Here is a 23,894-nt window from a genome sequence, read left to right on the forward strand (position 1 = left end):
GACCCTTTTATGACACACTTAAATTTGCAAAAATTGACTTCGCAAAGCCATTGAAATGTATTGAGTCGGCTTCAATACATTACAATGGAGGAAACATTGTATCGTTTAACAATGTTTCCTATGGGTTTTTTCGCTTAAGGACGCCAATCCGTGCCTATTGGAACGGATTAACCGGTTTCCAATGCATTCCTATGGTAAATGGAGTTTCGCATAAAGTTTTTTTCGCATAAGGTTTTTTTTTTGGAACCAATTAAAAACGTTATGCGAGGCACCACTGTAACACTCAGAAAGCAAAGGACATATTATTTTAACTTGTGGTGGTAATGGCCTATGTTACTAATTATCCTTCGGTACTCATATTTACCCCTTCGTGGATTGCTCCCTTGTTGTGGCGAAGGGGCTTGAGTAACTCAGAAAAGCTATGGGCTATGCCGTGCAGGGACACCCAAGACGGACAGGACATAGTGGAGAGTTCCAACTAAACGCAATCCACCTGGAGTAGGGACTGGCAATGCCACTCCAGTATCTTTGCCAAGAATGCCCCATGATCAGAAACAAAAGGCTAAAAGATATGACACTGGAAGATGAGCCCCTTAGGTCAGAAGGCCTCCAACATGCTACTGAGGAAGAGTGGAGTACAAGTACAAGTAGCTCCAGAGCTAATAAAGTGGTTGGGCCAAAGCCGAAAGGACGCTCAGCTGTGGACGCACCTGGAAGTGAAAGGAAAGTCCGATGCTGCAAAGAAAAATACTGCATAGGAACCTGGAATGTAAGATCTATGAACCTTGGTAAACTGGATCTGGAATGCGTGAATTCAGATCAGACGATTATCATATCTCCTACTGTGGGCAAGAATCCCGTAGAAGAAATGGAGTAGCCCTCATAGTCAGCAAAAGAGTGGGAAAAGCTGTACTGGGATACAATCTCAAAAATGATAGAATGATTTGAATACGAATCCAAACAGACCTTTGAACATTACAACCACCCAAGTTTATGCACTAACCAAGGATGCTGAAGAGGCTGAAACAGACCATTTTTTGAAGACTTACAACACTGTCAAGAACTGACACCAAAGAAAGATGTTCTTGTCATTATAGGGGACTGGAATGCTAAAGTAGGGAGTCAAGAGATAAAAGGAAGGCCAAGTTTGGCCTTGGAGTTCAAAACGAAGCAGGGCAAAGGCTAACAGAGTTATGTCAGGGAAAAAAAAAACTAGTCATCACAAACACTCTTTTCCAACAACACAAGAGGCGACTCTATACACATGGACATCACCAGATAGGCAATGCCGAAATCTGATTATGTTCTCTACAGCCGAAGATGGAGAAGCTCTATACAATAAGCAAAAACAAGACCTGGAGCTGATTGTGGCTCTGATCATCAGCTTCTTATAGCAAAATTCAAGCTTAAACTGAAGAAAATAGGAAAAACCACTGAGCTAGCCAGGTATAATCTAAACCAAATCCCTTATGAATACACAGTGGAAGTGAAGAATAGATTTAAGGAACTAGATTTGGTGGACAGAGTGCGTGGAGAACTATGGATGGAGGCAGCAACAAAAATCATCCAAAAAAAAAAAAAAGGAAATGCAAGAAAGCAAAGTGGCTGTCCAAGGAGAGACAAGAGGGCCTTCTTAAATGAACAATGCAAAGAAATAGAGGAAAATAATAGAAATGGAAAAACCAGAGATCTGTTCAGGAAAACTGGAGATATTAAAGGAATATTTTGTGAAAGATGGACATGATAAAGGACAAAAATTGTAGGGATCTCACAGAAGCAGAAGACATGAAGAAGAGGTGGCAAGAATACACAGAGGAATTATACGAGAAAGATGTGGATGTCCCGGACAACCCAGATAGTGTGTTTGCTGACTTTGAGCCAGACATCCTGGAGAGTGAAGTTAAGTGGGCCTTAGAAAGCATGGTTAACAACAAAGCCAGTGGAGTTGATGGCATTCCAGTTGAACTATTTAAAATCTTAAAAGATGACGCTATTAGGGTGCTACACTCAATATACCAGCAAGTTTGGAAAATGCAGCAGTGGCCAGAGGGTTGGAAAATATCAGTATACATCCCAATCCCAAAGAAGCGCAGTGCCAAAGAATGCTCAAACGACCGTACAATTGCACTCGTTTCACACACTAGCAAGGTTATGCTCAAAATCTTACAAGGTAGGCTTCAGCAGTATATGGACTGAGAACTCCTGGAACTATAAGCTGGATTTCGAAGGGGCACAGGAACTAGAGACCAAATTGCTAACTTGCGCTGGATTATGGAGAAAGCCAGAGAGTTCCAGAAAAACATCTACTTCTGCTTCATTGACTATGTAATAATTTTTGATTGTGTGGACCACAACAAACTATGGCCAGTTCTTAAAGAAACGGGAGTGCCTGACCACTTTACCTATCTCCTGACAAATCTCCCGGAGCGAAGCCGGGGCTGTGTGCCTGGAGCGGAGTTCGCAAGCGGGGGTCGGAGTGGGAGCAAGAGTTTGGGAGTGGGCTCCTCCGGCTTCCCGGCCGAACTCGAAGGCTCGAGTGCTTTCTGTTTGCCATCGGAGGAGGGGGCGACCGTCGGAGGGGTGTGGAGGTGACCATCGGAGGAGCGAGAACCCGCGGAATGGCGCCGGACACCCCCTTCCCTGGAAAGCGAGCCCGACTGTGGAGGCACAGGGGGAGCTCAGAAAGCCTTGTCCCGGGCTTGGAATAGAGGTTGTGGTGAGGACGGAGCTGCCTGGAGCTGGAGTTGGAGCTCGGGACCCCAGGATCACTAGCAACCTGCACAATCGGGGCTTGATCTCGGAGACGCGGAGATTCCTGCCGGCTGAGAGGGTCTGTTGGCGTTTCTTTGGAGGGGACCTGGCGGCGGATGATTAAAGGCTTGTGGAACTTTAAAGATCAGGCGGAGAATCGGGGACTGGTCTTAACGTGGTCTGGGAAGGATAAGCATTAGAGCCGTGGCAGGAGTTGGCGGGTGCTACGAGACCGCGAGCCACGAGATCGGCGGAACGCCGGAGGGTCAGCACACCAACGCCATGTTGGTGTTTCTTTCCCCAGCCCTTTTCTTCCCCATTTCCCCCGCTCGTTGTCCCCCAGCCTATAAGGACATCACTCTAACTGTTACACCAGGGCTGAGAATGGTGGAATCTGTGCCTTTTTCAATCTGGCCCTCCGTGACTCTGATACTGTTTGTGCATAATACTGGGAACTCTGAACTAAGAACTGTGGTCCGGGAGCTATACCCCTTGAACGATTGTAAATCAGTGCTGCCTCCGATAACATCAAGGACAAGGACACACGGGGAAGAAAGTCAGACCTGGGATGCAGGTGGGGGGATAGTTATTATAGACACTTAATTAGTTGTTCTTTTATAATTATTGTTATTATTTCATTATTATTCTTCTTATTATTTTATTTTACTATTATTATTATATTTTACTGCATTGGGTTCATGCATATGTACTTAATGCCCATTATTATTTTTTTGATGCACTTTATATTTCATTGTTTTGATTATTTATTTCAATTATTATTAAGTTTGACACTGTTACTTTATATCTTTATTGCTTGTATTTAATTTAGTCCTTGTATAGTATAATTTTTTGTTATTCTTTGGTTTATCTGTATTAGTTATTAGTTTTTTTTTGTCTTTTTCTTTTCTTCTCTTCTCTATTTCTCCTTTTCGTCATGGAATGGGGGGCCCGCTTTCCCAGCGAGGGGCCACAAAACATCTCTGTGACCATGGGCAGAGGGCGATATGGCGTTGGCTCCGTCCCTACTCGTGCCAGAAGAACTTTGAACAGATATTTAAAGGCTGTTCCTTGTTCTGAGTCGGAGACCAACCTTCAATATCGAGGTAACCAGACCAGCCAGCCCTCTACTCTACGCCTGGTGTTGTTGAACGCCAGGTCTGTATCTAACAAAACCCAACTAATTTATGACCTTATCTTGGAGGAAGATGCAGACCTGGCTTGCATAACCGAAACATGGATTGGCGGTGAGGGGGGTCCCCCCCTAGCTCTTATCTGTCCGCCCGGTTATGCTGTCCAACACCAGGGTAGACTGGAGGGACGGGGGGGGAGTTGCCATCGTCTACAAATCCACCTTGGAGGTAGCTAGGCGCTCCTCGGTGGTAAAGCCGGGTCTTGAGGCCCTCCACGTGTGGATTGGGGCCAGGGACGGTATTGGGATCTTGCTGGGCTACCGTGCTCCCCGCGACCCAGCCATTTCCCTACCGGAGCTGGTGGACTTTGTCTCCGTGGCACTGTTGGGTTCCCCGAGGCTATTAGTCCTGGGGGACTTTAACGTGCATGCGGGGGCAGGGACCTCCGGTCCAGCTCTTGAGTTCCTGGAGACCATGGCCTTCTTGAACATGTCCCAACATGTCAACGGCCCTACACACGTGGGTGGCCATACACTAGACCTGGTCTTTTCCACCAATGGGAGTGAGAGTGGTCCGATGGTGACTGACCTTGAGTCGGCTCCCTTGTCATGGTCGGATCACCACCTAATAAAATGCACCCTCAAGATGGCTCTCCCCCCTCGCAGGGAGCAAGAACCTATTGTTATGGTCCGCCCTCGAAGGCTACTGGATCCGACTGGATTCCAGGATGCCATGAGAGGGGTTACGGCTGACCTGGTTGGCGCTCCTGTCGAGGCTCTGGTCGACGGCTGGTTCACCGCCGCGGCTAGTGCCGTAGACACGATCGCGCCTAAACGCCCTCTCCGCCGCAGAGATCGCCCGGCGCCCTGGTTTAACCAGGATCTCCGGACGTCGAAGCGGGTCAGGAGACGGCTAGAGCGCAAATGAAGAAAGGACCCGACCGTTTTTAATCGTATAGCTGTTAAGGTCGCTACTAACCTTTACCAAGCCAAGGTAAAGGCTGCCAGTCGAACCTACCTCACTAACCGGATAAGTGAGGCATCCAACCAGCAGGCGGAATTATTCCGTATAGTACGTGACCTATCCGGAATTGGCCCGGGTGATAGGCCTCCCCCTAGTTTTACACCGGACCAATTTGCAGCATTTTTTAAATCTAAAGTGGAGGCCATCCGCCGGGACCTCTCCCCTTTTTTGAATACAGTGAGTCGAGCTGAGATGTCCAGCGCTCCGTCTTGTCCGGTGACTTTTGATTCCTTTCAGCCCGTCTCGCCCGACACTGTGGCCAGGACACTTGATCGCTGTCGTGCCACCACCTCCTCCTTGGACCCTTGCCCGGCCTGGCTAATCAAGGCAGCCAGGCCTTCAACAACAGAATGGGCTACTGTAATAATTAATGGGTCTTTCCTTGAGGGCAGATTTCCTTCTGCCCTCAAGGAAACACTCATTAGGTCCATCAGAAAGAAACCTAGTTTGGCGGCGGACGAAATTGGCAATTATAGGCCCGTCGCCAATGTTTCTTTCTTGAGCAAGGTAGTCGAGAGGGTGGTGGCCGATCAGCTTCAGGCGCTCCTGGATGAAACAGATGCCCTGGATCCATTCCAGTCGGGCTTCAGGCCGCGCCATGGAACAGAAATGGCATTGGTCGCCCTGTGTGATGACCTATTGAGGGAGGCCGACAGGGGCAAAGTGTCTCTGCTGGTCCTCCTCGATCTCAGCGGCCTTTGATACCATTGACCACGGTATCCTCCTGGGGAGGCTCTCTGAGTTGGGAATTGGTGGCCTCGCATTGGCCTGGCTCCGTTCCTTCTTGGAGGACCGCCCCCAGAGAGTACAGCTTGGGGAGGCTGTCTCGGCCCCATGGAGCCTCAATTGTGGGGTCCCACAGGGGTCGATCATCTCCCCAATGCTGTTCAACATCTATATGAGGCCACTGGGTGGGGTCATCAGGAGGTGTGGGGCACTGTGCCACCAATATGCGGATGACACACAGCTCTACATCTCCTTTTTTCCAACTGCAGGAGATGCCGTTCTGTCCCTTCAGCGTTGCCTGGAGTCCGTACTGGAATGGATGCAGGAGAACGGGCTGAGGCTGAACCCGGACAAGACGGAGGTACTGAGGGTGGGCGCCCCCACACCTGGGGATATGGGAAACTCCCTCACTTTTGGGGGGGTGACTCTGCCCGCCAGGGATGGGGTCCGTAGCTTGGGGATCCATCTGGACCCGGCGCTCACCATGGAATCCCAGGTGGCATCCGTGGTCCGCACCGCTTTCTTTCATCTTAAGCGGATAGCCCAGCTGCGACCCTACCTTGATGTTGGGGCTCTCACCACTTTGGTGCATGCGCTTGTAATCTCAAGATTAGACCACTGTAATGCGCTCTACGTGGGGCTACCTTTGAGGCTGCTGCGGAAACTACAGGTGGTGCAGAATGCTGCGGCCAGATTACTCAGTGAAGTGAGAAGATACCAACATATCTCCCCCACTCTGGCCGCATTGCATTGGCTGCCCATCCGATTCCGCATCGACTTCAAAGTCTTGATGCTTACTTACAAAGCCCTAAACGGTTTAGGACCTCGATACTTGATGGAACGCCTTCTCCCACCAAGATCTACCCGTGTCACTCGTGCAAGCCAGGAGGTGAGGCTGAGGAGCCTAACGCCGAGAGAGGCCCGGAAGGAAAAGACCAGAAATAGGGCCTTCTCGGCGGTGGCTCCTCGCCTCTGGAACAACTTACCTCCTGAGATTCGTGCGGCTCCCTCACTGGGCATGTTCAAGAAACAACTAAAAACGCTGTTGTATAAGCGGGCCTTTCCAACAGAAAACTCCTGACGATTTTCTCTCTATATCTTTTTAATTTCTATCTTCCCTAAATTGTAATGTTTTAAAATTTATGTTGTTGTTGTTTGTTGTAAGCCGCCTAGAGTGGTCTAGTACGACCAGATAGGCGGGATAGAAATAAAATAAATAAATAAATAAATAAATAAATAAATAAATAAATAAATAAATAAATAAATATGTGGGATAGCGAGAAAATGGATATGGAACAACTGAGTGGTTCAAAATTGGGAAAGGAGTACAACAAGGCTGTATATTATCTCCCTGCTTATGTAACTTATATGCAGAATATATCATGCGAAAGGCTGGACTGGAAGAATCCCAATCTGGAATTAAGATTGCTGGAAGAAATATCAACAACCTCAGATATGCAGATGATATGACTCTGATGGCAGAAAATGAGGAGGACTTAAAGAACCTCTTAATGAGGGTGAAAGAAGAGAGCGCAAAAAAGGGTCTGAAGCTCAACATAAAAAAACCCAAGATCATGGCCACCGGTCCCATCACCTCCTGGCAAATAGAAGGGGAAGATATGGAGGCAGTGACAGATTTTATCTTCTTGGGTTCCATGATCATTGCAGACGGTGGCAGCAGCCACGAAATTAAAAGACGCCTGCTTCTTGGGAGGAAAGCGATGACAAACCTTGACAGCATCTTAAAAAGCAGAGACATCACCTTGCCGAGGTTAGGAAGGAATTATTGTTAGGAAGGTATTATTGACTTTACAGTGGTGCCCCGCATAGCGACGATAATCCGTGCAGCAAAAATCATCGCTATGCGGATTTAAGGAGCCCATAGGAATGTATTGAAACCCCTTCAATGCGTTCCTATGGGCTTAAAACTTACCTTTTAAGCGAAAATCCTCCATACGGCGGCCATTTTGGGCGCCCGGTAAGCGAGGAATCCATCCCTGTTTTATCCGGCGACCATTTTGGAACCGCCGATCAGCTGGGGAAAAACATTGTTATGCGATAATCGGTAAGCGAAACAGCTTACCGATCATCGCAAAGCGATTTCCCCCCATAGAATCATTGTTATGCGATCGCAAAAGCGATCACAAAAACATCGTCGCTATGCGGATTCATTGTTAAACAGGGCGCCCGTTATGCGAGGCACCACTGTATATAAATTTTGGATGTACAGAAGTCCCCTTACTACTGCTAAACATAAAGTGCAGATAGGCTATCTTTATATATTTGCAATACTCTTGAAAAAGAATAAAAATAAACCACTACCTGTTCTAAAGACCTAGAGGTGCATCAAAAGTACAGAGTAAAGGTAAATTTATTCTTTGATTATCCAAGTGGACAATTACTCTAAACAGCCTCGCTCTACGGTCAGGAATGTGGTCAGAAGCCCAGTTCTGACATAACTATAAGCTCAAGTTCCCCTAGAATTTTGACCTATCATTTAAAGGTAGTGTGTTAGTTAGTTAGTTAGTTAGTTAGTTAGTTAGTTAGTTAGTTAGTTAGTTAGTTAGTTAGTTAGTTAGTTAGTTAGTTAGTTTCTAGGACTTATATACTGCCCCATTAGCACACAGAACTACTCTGGGCTGTTTACATAAACAGAAAAAATAATAAAATTCCAGAACAACTGGCAGAACCTTGATGGCACAAGACATTGTTAGTGGAACAGCAAGGGAGGAAAAATTCAAAAAAGGCTGCTTAAAACTAGGAAGGGAAAGGGGCCAGTGTAGCTCCACAGTGAGGCAATTCCAAAGAGATGATGCCACCCCCAAGAAGGCTCTACCTCTTGTGGAAGAATTTTTGGAAGATTTACATTCTGCCTAGGCACTATTGCCTGCCTTCTCATGCAAGTGAGATTGAGGAGAAGCATGTCACACTTTGTTATTGGCTTATGGTTTACATTTGTTGAGGAAGAGACACAGACTTGTGGTTCACACACAACAACAAACAAAATAGTTGGGAAGCTCATGTTTTTATTTTCCACTACTGCTTGCAGCAAAGAAACCACAGGCTTCCCACCTATGGAGACTGAGGTAGGGAGCAGCATACTGCACATGTGTAATGAACCAAGATTATGCCAGAAATCTAATATACTGTACTGGTAAGTCTGAAGGCTCCAGTAGCTCTAGAATGACAATAGTACTGTGATGCTTAATTTTCATCACTAAACATGTTTTTTTTAACTTTTATAAATTTGTTGTGAGATATTTGAATTTGCAAACTTGTTTTACTATTTTAATAATTTTTTTGCTACAGCAAAAGGTGTAAAATTTTCTTTTTCTTGAAATGCTCTTTAAGACCTTCCAGGTATTAAGTAAATGTCATGAATGTACAATGTACTTACTGGATTTACCAATATTTCTGGACTTCTGCAAATAATAAGCAGCTACTAAAAAGGTAATTAGCTGCTCCTTAATGGAGGAGGGTATTTTAAGTAAATTATAATTAAGTTGCATCAAGTTCATTCTAACTTATGGCAAGCCTCCTCAGGGTTTTCTGGTTATAAAGTATTCAGAAGTGTTTTGCTAGTCCTTCCTTCTGCTGATGCTCTGGGATTTCTGAAGCTTGCCCAAGCCCACACGGATGACTAGGCACTCAACCTCTTTCAGTCACATATACTACAATCAATTTTAGCTGACCCCACACTGGGAGGCAAAATAGGGATTCAAACTCCAGACCCCTGCCTTGGTAATCAGTCTAACCACTGAGCTACATCTACTTTTATGAAATGCACACATACATTTATTTCCACAAGTATTAAGAATCCTATTTCTTTATAACACTTCCATTTTTCACAAAGAAATTATGAAACAATGGTTGAAACTCTGTTGTTTAGCAGTTGAACCGCAACTAGAGAACACCCACTGAATAAGTGATGATTTGGAGTCAACTCCTCCAGAAGTTCGACTGACTCAATGTGCGTACTCTAGTTGCAATTTACCATGCTAAGCAACAGGATTTTAGCCATTGCATTAGAAATTACAGTAGGACCCCCCCCCCATCCGTGGGGGATCAGTTCCACTATCAACTGTGGATATGAAAGAACCCTATATACAACACACAAGGGGACGGGACAAAAGCTGCAAGGGAGTCATTTTTATGTCATATATAGGGCTGCAGCAAACTGGAGAGAAGTGATACCATGGATACTGATCCTGTGGATACGGGGGGAGGGCTACTGTATTCTACTTTCTGTTCTTAATGGTCAGAATATAAGTACAATATTTTCCTAATGGATCTGAGGGAGAAACAGAATCTCAGAAACTTAGAATGTGAAGACTTACTGGATCAGACCAAAAGCCTATACAATATCTGTATTAGTTTCCACAGTGACCGACCAGATAATTTTTCAGAAGCCAGGAAGCAAAATACATGGTTAGCAGCATCCTCTGTTGCTCAAAAGTATTCAGTGGTATCCTGCTTGCATCTTGTATTATGAGTACTAGCCATAATTAGCCATTTTCCTGTTTGCAAATTCCCTGACAATGAACTACATAGTTTAACCAAGTGATATATGAAAAAGTATTTGTTGGTTGGGTTGTTATCTAATTGTGTGATGTCTCACAACCAGATTTCCCTGAGCACCTTAAATTAGAGTACTGTACTAAATACAGTTATTCCTTTTGTCCATCCTGTATCTCTCACAACTCAGCTTCACTGAATAATCCCAGATTCTGTTCTATAGTTAGAGAAGGAAAAAGCTTCTCCTTACTTTCTCCACACCATATATAACTTCACAAGTGGCTATCACACATTCTTATTCATCTCTTTCCTAATAACAAAAAGACATATCTTTTTGTAAAATATGCAACTGAAAAAAACAGGCAAGGAGAAACTGTTTTTAAAATGTATCTTAATTCAAGTCAATTTCTTTTGGAAAGGAAATTGTTTACAGCAGAGCAGCTAAAATAGTCAAGAAAGCAAACACACCTTTGTTCTACAATAATTTCAAAGAACAAGCTAGTTGCACCAAAACGAATCTGCAGATTAGCTGGTAGGAATTTCTACCTTTCTTCTTAAGTCTGAATTGTCAGAGGATATGGAACAAAATATAATTGCTTCAAAATTTGTGTACTCCGTGTGATCAATTAAGTCAAGTTGAATTCAGATATTTAAAACATGTTATGTATTCATGAGAATAGAATATTATTATTATTAAAAAATACCAGGCACAGTTGTAAAAATTATAAAAATATTGACTGGTATTACATAGCAGATACAAATTTTAACCAAAAACCTAAGTATCTGTTAAATATCAATGTAGTATATATGCTGTTCCTAATACTGTGATTTAGGACCAATATTAAGAAAAGCAATATGTACTACTACTACTACACTATTTCTTATTGCTCAGCACTGCTTAGTATGGAGAGGATGACTTGATCTTGTTTCTGTATTATTTTAATTTCTTGTATTAACATTTTGTTTACTGCAATTTTTGTAATATCTGCACATTTCTGGTTGCTTATGAATGCAACTCCAACTTCTGTAAAGAATATTTTTGTTTGCTACTTACCTAGAAGTATAATGTCTGGCTTGTTAAAATCAACTGTTTTATCTATGATAACCTGTTTGTCCTGATATATATATATATATATTGCTGTAGTTTTGCTTTCTAAAACTGGAATATATTATGAAGGAAAAGATGTGAGTAATCTAAAACAGAGGTCCCCAACCCCTGGTCCGCAGACCAGTGCCAGTCCGTGGCTTGAGCCCGACTGGGCCACAGAGAAAGACCTCCCACCCCCACCCCCACTCCCCCCACAGCCTGTTTCCGCCTGCGTACAAGCGAACACCCGCACATGCACACAAGCATGCGTATCCGTACAAGCACTGTGCCGCCCTTCGTGCATGTGCACGCACACAGGGGGGTGCTCCGTCTTCTCCAGCTGGTCCACGGAGCTAAAAAGGTTGGGGACTGCTGATCTAAAAGATTTAGGCAAATGCTCCTGAATCCTCTTTAGGGCATCCAGCTATGACATGACAAACTGTTTCTTTTGACTTGTGACAGGCCTTAAAATATACCATTTATAACTAGCTTCATAATTATTTTCTGATTGTATCTTGTGAAAAAATAGTATTAGTGTTGTTATTAATTTTACGTTAGGATTAAAACACACAGGTATTTACTGAAAAAATGTTTACATTACTTTGCAAAGAGAAAAACTCATTTAACTTCAAAATTATCATTTATAATAAACACAAATAACTGCTCCTGATGAGAAAATTAAAACATTCTGACAAGCAGCTGGATCATGGAGTAAATTTTTAAAGAATTTTATGTAGACTTAGAAGTTTTCAAAAAAGTAAACCCATGCTCTTAAATTCTCATTCATTTCTACAACATCTGAGCAAAGCACAAAACAGCCTTACATTCATGTTATATTTAAGATACGTTAAAAATAATGCTGTATATTGCCGTTTTGGCAAGGCTGGATAATAGATGTAAATGTTTGTAGATTGTACTTCTGACTGTAAATTCTGAATTGGTCTGCTTTCGCTTGCTGATGTTTGTTGAAACTTTACCATTTTGAAACTTTCAGAGTACATCTGAACCATTCTTCCTAACATGTACAGTAACTTCACTATTGTGAAGATCTCTGCTTTATGGATTAGCCACTGAGACCATGCAAAATGCTTGGGGGATAACTAAAAGTCCTATGCTATGTTTTTCCATTCTAATCCCTCTTCATGAGCTTCATACCTTAGTCAGGCTGGAGTCTGAGAATAGCTGATTTACCATCTAAGATACAAACCTTCTTTTAATTAACAAACACAATACTGTATTCTTTGAACTAGGCAAGTTCAGTTCTTGGGGAAGCTTGCTTCAGTTGTAGAAAAATACTGGGTAAAAGTTGGGAGATAACTATTATACAGTATGGATGGTATGCAACTCCTAAAATCAGACCTTTAATGTGGAAAAACGTAATGGCTAAGAGTGTTGGTTAGCAAAACCTGTGGGCAGAACAACTGTCCAGATTAAATACCTATGCAAGAGAAAAGAGAATTTCTTAAAATCAGAATCTAATATAACCATCCATACCAAGTTCTGGAGGTTTGTGTGTTGATGATGCTGTAGTCTGGTATGATCTGGAAGTTAACAGGTGCCTTGAAAATCAGGCAGTCCCCATACAAGGAAAAAGAATCAGAGTTAACTAGAAGTGCTAATAAGTTTCTGACAGTATTAAAAGATAAATTTAAATATGAATACTTTACTTGTTAATCTCTTGAGGCTTCTTTGAAATAGCTTTTACATAAAAGCAGCTTATCTTTCCCAACAAAACTCACTTGTTTGATGCGATCCGGATTGACAGTTGTCTGAGGCTGCAGAATGCTAACTGGTTCTGTCTTGGCCACATTTTGAGGCATTTCTCGAATCTTTTCAGCAATGAAGCCATGCACCGCATTTAACGCTTCCACTGTTCCCTGGATCAAACACACCCGCTCTGTCGTACCTTCAGAAAGAAAGCACATTTTGTTTTGCTTTTTAAAATATTAGCTCTGTCCACAACATTAATCTTTTACTTCAACTGCACCCCTTTAGTTTACCTAATGTGAGTACAACAGCTGACTCACCCTCCCCATACTATGAAGTATAATGGCTAGAATCCAGAGGTCATGAATGTGTACAAAATGTTTACAAAGATGGGAAGAGTGGCCTTTTAGGCCAGATGGGCGGGGTATAAATCAAATAAATAAATAAAATAAATGATTTTGATTACTAGAGGTAGCCCCTTTAACCTAATGGCTACAATTTAGAAAGCCATTAGCTTATTTTTTGTTTTTTGGGGAGATGCTTTTTCATGGGTACGAGGATGGGTTACTAGAAGAGCTGAAAAGGGATTTATCTGTACACAGCATACATCTTGTGACATCTTGGGTCCTAGTAAATAGTAAAAACTCATTTTCTTGCAATACTTTAAAATATTTATAACTTCTTTATTTAGATGTTGCTAGAAGTTATGAGTGTTATTTTAATCTCACAACCAACTTTGGTTAGGCTATTCTGGCCCAAGGTCAGTGAGTAAATCTCACTACAGGATATGAACCAGGACATCCCACATTCAATGCCACCAACTTATTGACCAGATCATAAAACTATTGTACGATGGTGACACATCCTAAACCACATGCAACCACTCTAATTTCTACACCTATACACATGATTTACATGAGTCTACAACCCAATGTTTTGATGCAGCAACTCCAGATTTACTCTATTACTGTATTTGATCCTTTGAAAACTTTTCAAGAACACAAAGGATATGTCAGCAAAAATTACTTTAAAGTTCCTAGATGTTTCTGTCATCAACTACAATGCTGTAATGCTGATTCCTACAATTTATTTATACTCTATTATTTTTGATGTTTCAATCCTAGAAAAAATGACTCCATCCAACTTCATCTGTAATAATGTATCTGTTCTGCTTCTTTGAAAAACCCATGCTCAGAAAACTCCAAACATTCTTCTCTGAGAGACTCAACTATCTAAGAGCCATCATACACCATCTGCAAAGGAAACTGAGTGGCCTTTTTCATATGTAACTGTGATACATTTTACACAAATAAGCACTTCCCAAATTCCATTGTCAATTCTACAAATCACTGCACACAGGATAAACTATTGCAATAGAGGAAATCACATGCAAAGAGATGTGTGCATGAACTAGCTCACTGTGTAAAATGAATGTGTAAAGCTCAGATGAAAGCTTCAACCACACTATGCAGATCTCAATGAACCAAAACTGGTGAACACACATACGTACACATCATCTTACCCATGTTAGGTAATAATGCTATTACCATCCAAGCTGAGGGTGGAAGAAGGACAACATCCATAATGTTAGAGATGGGAATTTAAAATCTCTCTTTGATCAATACAAAAGGACAATACTGTATCCAAAGAATGCATGCTGTTATTTATTCTGTCCTGCAACTCTACAATGATATTTTTCTATTTACATTTGTTCTGTTCACATAAAATGTTCCCTTTACTTAGTATTCAGAAAGAATATTAAAACAATGATAAAACTGGTACTTCATCTGCTGTTGGTACAGCATGCCATCAAGTCTCTTCTGACGTATGGTGACTGTATGAATGAACAGCCATCAAAATGTCCTGTCCTCAACAGCCCTGCTTGGTTCTTGCTAACTCAAGCCTTTAGAAAATCAATCCATCTGGTATTTGCTCCTCCTCTTTTCCTGCTGCCTTCAACCTTTCCCAATATTATTGTCTTTTTCAGAAAACCATGTCTTCTCATGAGGTGCCCAAAGTAGAACAGCTTCAGTTACAAAATTTTTGCCTCTAGAGATAGTTTAGGCCTAATTTGCTCTTGGACCCATTTGTCTGTCTTTCTGTCAGTCCAGGGTTTATGTAAAACACTCCTCAAACACCATATTTCAAAAAAAAAAATCAGTTTTTTCCCCTGTCAACTTTCTCAACTGTTTCATTTTCACATCCACAAATTGTGATTGGGTGTGGATGATCTTTGTCTTAGCCTCCAATGACACATCCTTACATTTGCTGATCTTTTCTAATTCCTTCATTGTTGTCCTTCCAATCTCAATCTTCTTTTGATTTCTTGGCTGCAGTTTCTATTTGGATTGATGATTGAACCAAGGCATACAAAACCCTTAACTATTTTAATTTCTTCATTGTCAACATTAAAGTTATGTAGTTTTTCTGTAGTTATGATCTTGGTCTTCTTAATGTTCAAGTGCAATTCTATTTTGGCACTTTCCTATTTCACTTTCACTACAAGTCCTTTCAAACAATAGCTGCTTTTTGCATTTTTGATTTTCCTCTCACCAATTTTCACTGCTTCTACAACTGAATTTACTCTGGCTTTCCATATGTTCTGAGTACAAACTGAAGAGACAAGAGGATAAAATACACCCTTGTGTGATACTTTTGCCTACAGAAAACTATTCTTTCTTTCTATATTCTGTCCATATGGTAGCTTCTTGTTCACAATACAGTGGACCCTTGACTTACAGACGGCTTGACTTACAGACTTTTTGAGTTACAGACTTCTCTGGCCGCAAAATTTAGGTTTGACTTGCAGCCTGAGAATTGACTTACAGACCAGAAAAAAACCAAAATGGAACAAAAACAGCCTGTTATGGGATTAATCGGTTTTCAATGCACTGTAGGTCAATGGAGACTTGACTTACAGATTTTTTGACTTGAGAACCGCCTTCCAATACAGATTAAGTTGTCAAGTCAAGACCCCACTGTACAAGTTATTAGTATCCCTAGGGATACTACTATCAGCACCAGAAAGGTGCCAGGGAAGTCCAGTCCCCCCCACCCCTGAACTGGCTGGTTCACTTATTGATTGCCATGCAAGGCTGTTGTTGTTCTCATCACGTTGATCTGGGAAGCATCTGGGCTGGTGCTTCCCTGCCTTCCTGTGCAGCCGACTAATCAACAGCTGAGCAGAGAGACTCTTCATCTTGCCTCCTTGCCAGAGTGGATCAACTGCATGAGGCAAGGAAGTACTATCTGAGCACAACGAGAATGACAGCCACATATGCCACATGGCAGCCAGTAAGTGGAATGGCTGGTTTATGAGAGAGGGACTGGACTTCCTAAGCATCTCTGATGCTGATATTCGCATTTGTATAGCCAGGAATATAAATACGAACAAATATCTCATGTCTACAGGTTATGCAACAGGACAATCAAAGGCTGAGGAACGCCCATTTCTTTCAGAACAACACTTACTTTCTCATGATCTGCAGTCAAAGGTCTTTACATAATTTATAAAGTACAGACTAATCTTATGAAACTCTTTGGTGTGTTCAAGTTGTCAGCATATGTTTGCAGTATGATCTCAAAAGCCTCTTCCTTTTTATAATCCAGCCTGAATATGAGTCATTTTTCATTCCATATACAGTGGTGCCTCGCTTAACAATGTTAATTCATTCCAGCGAAATCGCTGTAGAACGAAAACATCATAAAGTGAAAATTAAAAAGCCATTGAAACGCATTAAAACCTGGTTAATGTGTTCCAATTGGCTAAGAACTCACCGTCCAGCAAAGATCCTCCATAGGGGCAGCCATTTTCGGGCATCTGTGCAGCAAAAAATAGCTCCTAAACACAGTGGGGAGCCATTTTGAGCACCTGGTGGCCATTTTGAAACCCCGACGATCAGCTGTTTTGATCATTGGGAAGTGAAAAATAGTTCCCGAAACAGGGAACCGATCATCATGCAGCGAAATTCCCCCATTCAAAACGTCGTTTTGTTATCGCTTTGGAGATTGCAAAAACCTCATCGTAATGCGGATTCGTCATTAAACGGAGCACCCATCTTGCGAGGCACCACTGTAAAACAAAAGCCCTCTTTTTTTGCAACACCCTAAGCATCACTTTGCTTTCATGAGAAATTAAAGCAATGGTCTTACAGTTATTGCACTCCTTGGTATCTAATTTATTGGTATTGGAATGTACAGTGGTGCCTCGACTTATGAATGTTCCGACATATGACCATTTTGAGTTACGATCAGCTCTGACCACAAAATTTTGCTTCAACTTGTGGCTGGAGCTTCCAGTTACAAACAGAAAAACGCTCGGGGAAAAGGCTGGGAATTCAAATTGCTAACCGTTGGTAGGTGAAGAGGCTGCTTCTTTGTAGCTCTTTCGCCCCAGCGGTTAGAGAGTGTGCATTCAGAGGGGGCTTCGGACTGCCTGGTAAGGTAAGGTCCTGCTTTCTGCTTTTCAAAAATTGTTCTGGGTGGGTTTTACAGTGTGGTTTCGGGCTGGGTGGTGGGATTATGTTTCTATGCTGGGATAGGTCTTGCAGGGTTTGTTTTTTGGTGTCCCCCCCCATTTCCAATGGGTCTTGCGGGGTTTGTCTGCTTTTTTGGGTTTTCTCCCCATTTCTGATGGGTCTTGCGGGGTTTGTTTGCTTTCTGCTTTCCTTTTTTTGCATTTCCGAAGGGTCTTGGACAGTTTGTTTTCTGCTTTTGTTTTTTTGAATTTCTAATGGCTATTGCATGGTTTCTTTGCTTTCTGCTTTGCTTTTTTTGTTGCTTTTCAAAAAGGTCTTGCATGGTTTGTTTGCTTTATGCTTTGCTTTTTTGCATTTCCGAAGGGTCTTGCACAGTTTGCTTGCTTCCCCCCCCCTTCGGCTGGAATGGATTAATCGCATTTCCGATGGGACTTGCAGTGTTTTTTGTTTGTTTGTTTTTTGATTTTTTCCCCCCTTTGGCTGGAACTGATTAATTGTATTTCAATGTATTCCTATGGGAAACAGTGCTTCGGCTTACAACCATTTAGATTTACGACCGTAGTTCTGGAACCAATTTAGTAAGTCGAGGCAACACTGTACAATCATCGCTAGATGATTGCCTCGCAGGATGAAAAACCCGCAAGACGATTGGTTTTTCTGATCACTATGGTGCCTCGCAAGACATTTTTTCCTATGACCATGCTTCACAAGACTTTTTTTTTGAGACCAATGCTTCACAAGACTTTTTTTTTTTAGACTGATGCTTCGCAATACTTTTTTTTTCTTAGACTGATGCATAGGGAACCTCACAAGATGATTTTTTAACAAGACGACGGTTTTCGTGGAACGAATTAAAATCGTCTTGCGAGGCACCACTGTATATTGAATGTGTTCAGTCTGTGGGCTATTGTTTTGTTTTCTGTGTTTGTTGGCATATTCTCATTAGGATTTTGACAAATTCAGTGTCTATAGCTAAGAACAGTTCTGCCTACTCATGGTGATTTATTTCTTCCCGGTGATTTCAGAGCAGCTTTCACTTTTCCAATATCCAAGAAATCAAAGAGAAATTTGAGCTCAGATTAGGAATACTGAGAGATCAACAAGAAAGCACACTATCGATTGGGAGAAAATAATGGGAAGGTGGAAACAATATACTGAAGATTTATACAGAAGAGCAAGTTGTAGATTAATAAAAATAAGACAGGTCTTGCCCTCAGCCTTGCACTTAAAGGAAACAGCACAAAAGATTTAAAATATGGTGAAGGAAAAAGGGAAAAATATAATCCTTACATAAATGAAATCGCCAACAGCAAGCCTAGAATACCTTGGTTTTTAACAAAAGTAATAAGAGCTGTCTTTGTTCTATATATAGACTGATGCTACTTTTCATGTTAAACGCAACAAGCAATACAATGGAAAAAATCCCACTTTTCATTTTTCTTACATATATAATTAGGTGAGATATGTATTTGACTGTGCAGCTAGACGTTGAGGGTTCAATTCCCCATTCTGTGTCCCAGAAGAACAGTCAGCCTCTGTAGTGCCCCCAGATGAAGGCAATGCTAATCCACTTGTGAGTACTTTATACCCATATAACCCTGGAAAGGCTGCCATTAGCAGAACTGATTTGATGGCAATTTATTTATTTATTTATTATCATTTATTATGTAACTTGGAATTAGTGAAATTATACAAATACATAGTCAGACATTTTCCTAAGTCTCAACACAGAATAGATTAAATGCTTTCTGATATACAAGATCCAGCTGCCATAGCAGGTATTCTGCACAGATAAATACCGGACAGAATACTGGTCTAATGGCTTTCTATACATGCCAATGAAAGAATTCTGGATTAGAAAATCTGGTCTCCAGTTTATCTAATTATTATTTAACAGTTTATTAATTGTTTAGTTAATATTTTATTTAACAAAAATAATTCTGAAAAGTATGCCTACAAAAATTTTCTTTGTTTCTTCATTCAACAGGATAGCAAAATCTAGAGTAGGCATCCTACAGTCTCAAGAGACTATGGTAACGTGCTCTGTATGGAGGTCTTGGAACAGTGTCTTGTGTGGGTGAGGGGGCCAATTCGAGAGTGACAATCTCTTCCACACTGAAGACAAATGCAATCTGTCCCCTGTCCAGCTCCCTGATTTTGCTCGTTTCAGGACTGCCTCTTTGCCTCAGCCTGCTGTACAAGTGTTTCTTCAAATTGGGAGAGGCCATGATACACCGCCTGCCTCCAGGCTGAATGCTCAGACATCAAGGTTTCCCATCTGTTTAGGTCCATTCCTAAGGCCTTCAGATCCTGCTTGCAGATGTCCTTGTATCGCAGATGTGGTCTCCCTGTGGAGCGGTTTCCCTGCACTAATTCTCCATACAGGAGATCTTTTGGAATCCGACCATCAGCCATTCTCACGACATGCCCAAGCCAACGTAGTCAGCGCTGTTTCAGTAATGTATACATGCTAAAAATTCCAGCTCATTCTAACTTGTCCTACCAGGTGATACCAAAAATGCGTCGGAGACAATGCATATGGAAGGTGTTCAGCTTCATCTCCTGCCATGCACAGAGGGTCCAGGACTCAGTGCAGTACAGGAGTGTGCTCAGGACACAGGCTCTATAGACCTGGATTTTGGTGTATGGCGTCAGCTTCTTATTAAACCATACTCTTTTTGTGAGTCTAGAGAACATGGTAGCTGCTTTCCCAATGCGTTTATCCAGCTCGACATCTAGGGAGAGAGAGAGCCAAGGTACACAAAGTCATGAACAACCTCCAATTCTTGCGTGGAGATAGTAATAGAGGGAAATGAGTCCACACCCTGGCCCATGACTTGTGTTTTCTTCAGGCTGATTGTTAGTCCAAAGTCTTGGCAGGCCTTGCTAAAATGATTCATGTTTTACTGGAGGTCTTCAGCAGAGTGGGCAACAATGGCTGCATCATCGGTGAAGAGGAAGTCCCACATGCATTTCAGTTGGACTGTGGTCTCTGCTCTCAATTTAGAGATTAAAGAGCTTTCCTGCAAATTATAGGCCGATCAGTTTGCTGTTATCAGTAAACTGTATGCCCACCATCTTCTTGAGAAACTACATAGTTGGATGGAAGAGGAAAATCCTCTAGATGATGAGCAACCAGTATTTAGATCAGGACACTCTACAGGAGATCATGGTATAGTTTTACAACATCTAGTGGATAACTATTTATTTAAGACCAAAGGAGCACTATATACAGCCTTTATTGATTTCAAATCCGCATTTGATATGATTCCACGACACAGGCTTTGGCAGAAGTTGGAGACAACCAACATTGATAGGCGGCTCCTGATCCTGATTCGCTGCTTCTATGAAAAAAAAAAACAGGTTGAAGGTGAGATGTAACAGGGCAGGTCACCTCACCAAGGCCATCCCCACATATGCTGGTGTCAAACAAGGCTGTGTATTGGCTCCCACTTTGTTCAACATCTATATTAACTCCTTGGTCAAGAATTTATCTGGAACCAACTTCCATCCCCTTAAACTAGCAGATAGACCCCATCTACTCTTTTATATGCAGATGATGTTGTACTTCTCTCATTAACCTGTGTTGGCTTACAGCGGTTATTAAGAGCCCTGGGCAATTATTGTAAAACTGAGGAGTTAGTAATTAATTATGATAAATCAAAAGTCTTAGTGTTTACTAGGAAACAGATCACACATAAATGGCAAATAAATGACCCTCCAATTGAGCAAGTTAAATCTTATAAATATCTGGGTGTGATCTTCCAGTCCTCAGGATCTTGGAAGGCTCAATTATCCAACACTATTGCAAAGGCTCAGAGAAGTATTAAGTCACTCATACGTTTTTTCTTTGCAAAAGGAGGTCAGCATATACCATCAGCCATACAGGTCTTCAATGCCAAGGTGTTAGCACAGATGTTATATGGTGCACAATGCTGTAGTTACAGCAATTTTATTGCAAAGGAGTCCACTCAAATGAAATTTCTGAGAACTGTCCTTGGACTCCCAAGTTGTGTGCCAAATGCACTTTTACGACTAGAAACAGGCCAGATGTTGATAGCATGGATACTTAAGCTGAATTTTTGGCTAAAAATGTTCTTCAACCCTGTGGGGTTGGCTCCCCTAGTGCTAACTGATAAGTTTCAGTCCAGATGGAAAAGATCTATGAATGAGAAATTAAATAATTTGGGCCTCTCGAGAAGTGCTATTTTGTTAATGGGCTATACAAAAGCAATACAGAAACTACACCAGCGAATCACAGACAATGAGCTGCAACACCTTGTCAGCACAGCTACAACCCATGCTGGCCTTAGAGATTATGGTCAGGCATTTTTACCTGCTAGCTATTTGAATATTCTGACCCTTCCAAAATATAGAAAAGCTTTTACATTAGCAAAGTTTAATGTACTTCCTTCAGTCCTGCTGGAAGGCAGATACAAGAACATTCCCTATGAAGAGCGCTTATGTCCTTGTGAGGCTGGTGTGGTGGAGATAGTTGCCCATGTTCTGTTGTATTGCTCCTTCTATACTGGTATCCGTGACACTTTTATTCATCCAATTTTGCAAAGCATCCCCGGTAGAGATGATGAGTACTATACATGTTATCTGCTGGCATACCAATGTCCATCAGTAGCGATTAAAGTGGCCAGCTTCTGTGCAGCTGCACTAGCCTGCAGGCAAGAAATGGTGCCTTAATCTTGTAGATATATACATGTATGTATGCATATATGAATATGTACGAACTGGGGATAGAGGTATACTCCTAACAATTATTTATGGAATTTGTTCCCCTAAGAGTATGCTGCACATAATGTATAGCTGTATTGATTCTGTTTATTCTTGTGCGGTTCTGTGTTATTCACATCTGATCTGTTGATCATAATAAAGTATTCATCTGATGTACTCCGGAGATAGACACCTTCTGTTGCAGTTCCAAAGGCCTGCTTCAGCATGACAGCAAAGAAGATCCCAAACAGGGTCGGCGTGAGGACACAGCCTTGTTTTACTCCGCTTCGAATGTCAAAGGGATCTGATGTTGAGCCATCAAAAACGACAGTGCCCTTCATATCCTCATGAAAGGACCTGATGATGTTAAGGAGTTGAGGTGGACATTCAATCTTGGGAATTATTTTAAAAAGGCTGTCCCTGCTAACCAAGTCAAAGGCCTTTGTGAGATCTATGTAGGCCACAAAGAGTGGCTGTTGTTCCCTGCATTTCTCCTGCAACTGGTTGAGGGAAAATACCATATCGGTGGTGGATTTTTAGCTCGAAATCCACACTGTGATTCTGGATAAACTCTGGCTGCAAGCACCTGGAGTTTCTTCAGCACAACATGGGCAAGCAGCTTCCCTACAATGTTGAGAAGAGAGATACCACGGCAGTTATTGCAGTCGCCGCTGTCTCCTTTCTTCTTATACAATGTGACGATGTTTGCATCCTTCATGTCCTGTGGTACTCCACCTTCCCTCCAGCAAAGACAAAAGACTTCATATAGTTCAGTGGTGATGATCTCTTTACAGCACTTCAACATTTCAACGGGGATGTTATCCTTTCCAGATGCCTTGCCAGAGGCAAGGAAATCCAAGGTCGCTTTTATTTCTGCTAAAGTTGGTTCACTGTCCAGCTCTTCAAAGATAGGCAGGCACTCAATGTTATTTAATGCCTCTTTGGTTACTACATTCTCTCTAGAATATAGCTCAGAGTAGTGCTGCACCCAGCGGTCCATTTGCTGTGTTCGGTCCCGGATGATCACACCTGTAGCAGACTTCAAGGGAGCAGATTTCTTCTGTATTGGACCTAAAGCCTCCTTGATACCGTCATACACTCCCTGTGTCCGCTGCTATCTGTATCTGAGAGCAGAGCTGAAGCCAATAATCATTGGAACATGTCCTGCCTGTCTGCTGGACTTGGCTAGGAGCAGCTCGAAGAGCCTGCAAGTTGTACTCACTAGGACAGGCTTTGTATGCTGCTAGAGCTCTCCTCTTATCCTCAATGGCTGGAATCAACTCTTCCAAATGGACTTCGAACCAGTCAGCCATCTTTTTGGTCTTCTTGCCAAATGTGGACAAGGCGGTGTTATAAACAGCATTCTTGAAATGTTCCCATTGTTCAGGTGCATTTGCATCAGCCGGACCTGGAAGGGTTTCCTGAAGCACTTGGGCAAATTCCTCCACTTTTCTTTGGTTGCGAATCTTGTTGATGTCAATACGTGGTCTTCCTTCCTTTTTAGTGTGATACGATCTCTTTGTTCACAGTTTTACTCTGCTACACACCAGGGAGTGATCAGTATCACAATCAGCACTCTGGTAACTGCGTCTGATCGTAATACTAGGAAGGCTAGAACGTCTAGTGAGGATCAAATCGAGCTGATGACAACACTTCGATCTTGGATGTCTCCAGGAAACTCTGTGTTGAGGCTTTGTATTAAAGAACGTGTTGGTGACACAAAGACCATAATAACAGCAAAACTCCAGGAAG

The 23,894-nt window shown here is 42.2% G+C and overlaps 2 protein-coding genes across 5 annotated transcripts in view; both read right to left on the bottom strand.

Annotated features, from left to right (window-relative positions):
• Nucleotides 1–23,894, bottom strand: part of LOC144588704 (uncharacterized) — a 654,446-nt gene that overhangs the window by 143,361 nt on the left and 487,191 nt on the right. The window lies entirely within an intron of this gene.
• The window catches only part of NOVA1 (NOVA alternative splicing regulator 1), a 212,785-nt gene that overhangs the window by 74,527 nt on the left and 114,364 nt on the right, over nt 1–23,894 (bottom strand). For all 4 annotated transcript variants that reach the window (XM_020789393.3, XM_020789392.3, XM_078392013.1 and 1 more), the window contains exon 3: nt 12,972–13,138. In XM_020789393.3, coding sequence (XP_020645052.1) covers nt 12,972–13,138 — 167 coding nt within the window. The remainder of the gene's footprint in view (nt 1–12,971; nt 13,139–23,894) is intronic.

This window comes from Pogona vitticeps, chromosome 1 (genome assembly GCF_051106095.1).
Source record: "Pogona vitticeps strain Pit_001003342236 chromosome 1, PviZW2.1, whole genome shotgun sequence".
Taxonomy (NCBI): Eukaryota; Metazoa; Chordata; class Lepidosauria; order Squamata; family Agamidae; genus Pogona; species Pogona vitticeps.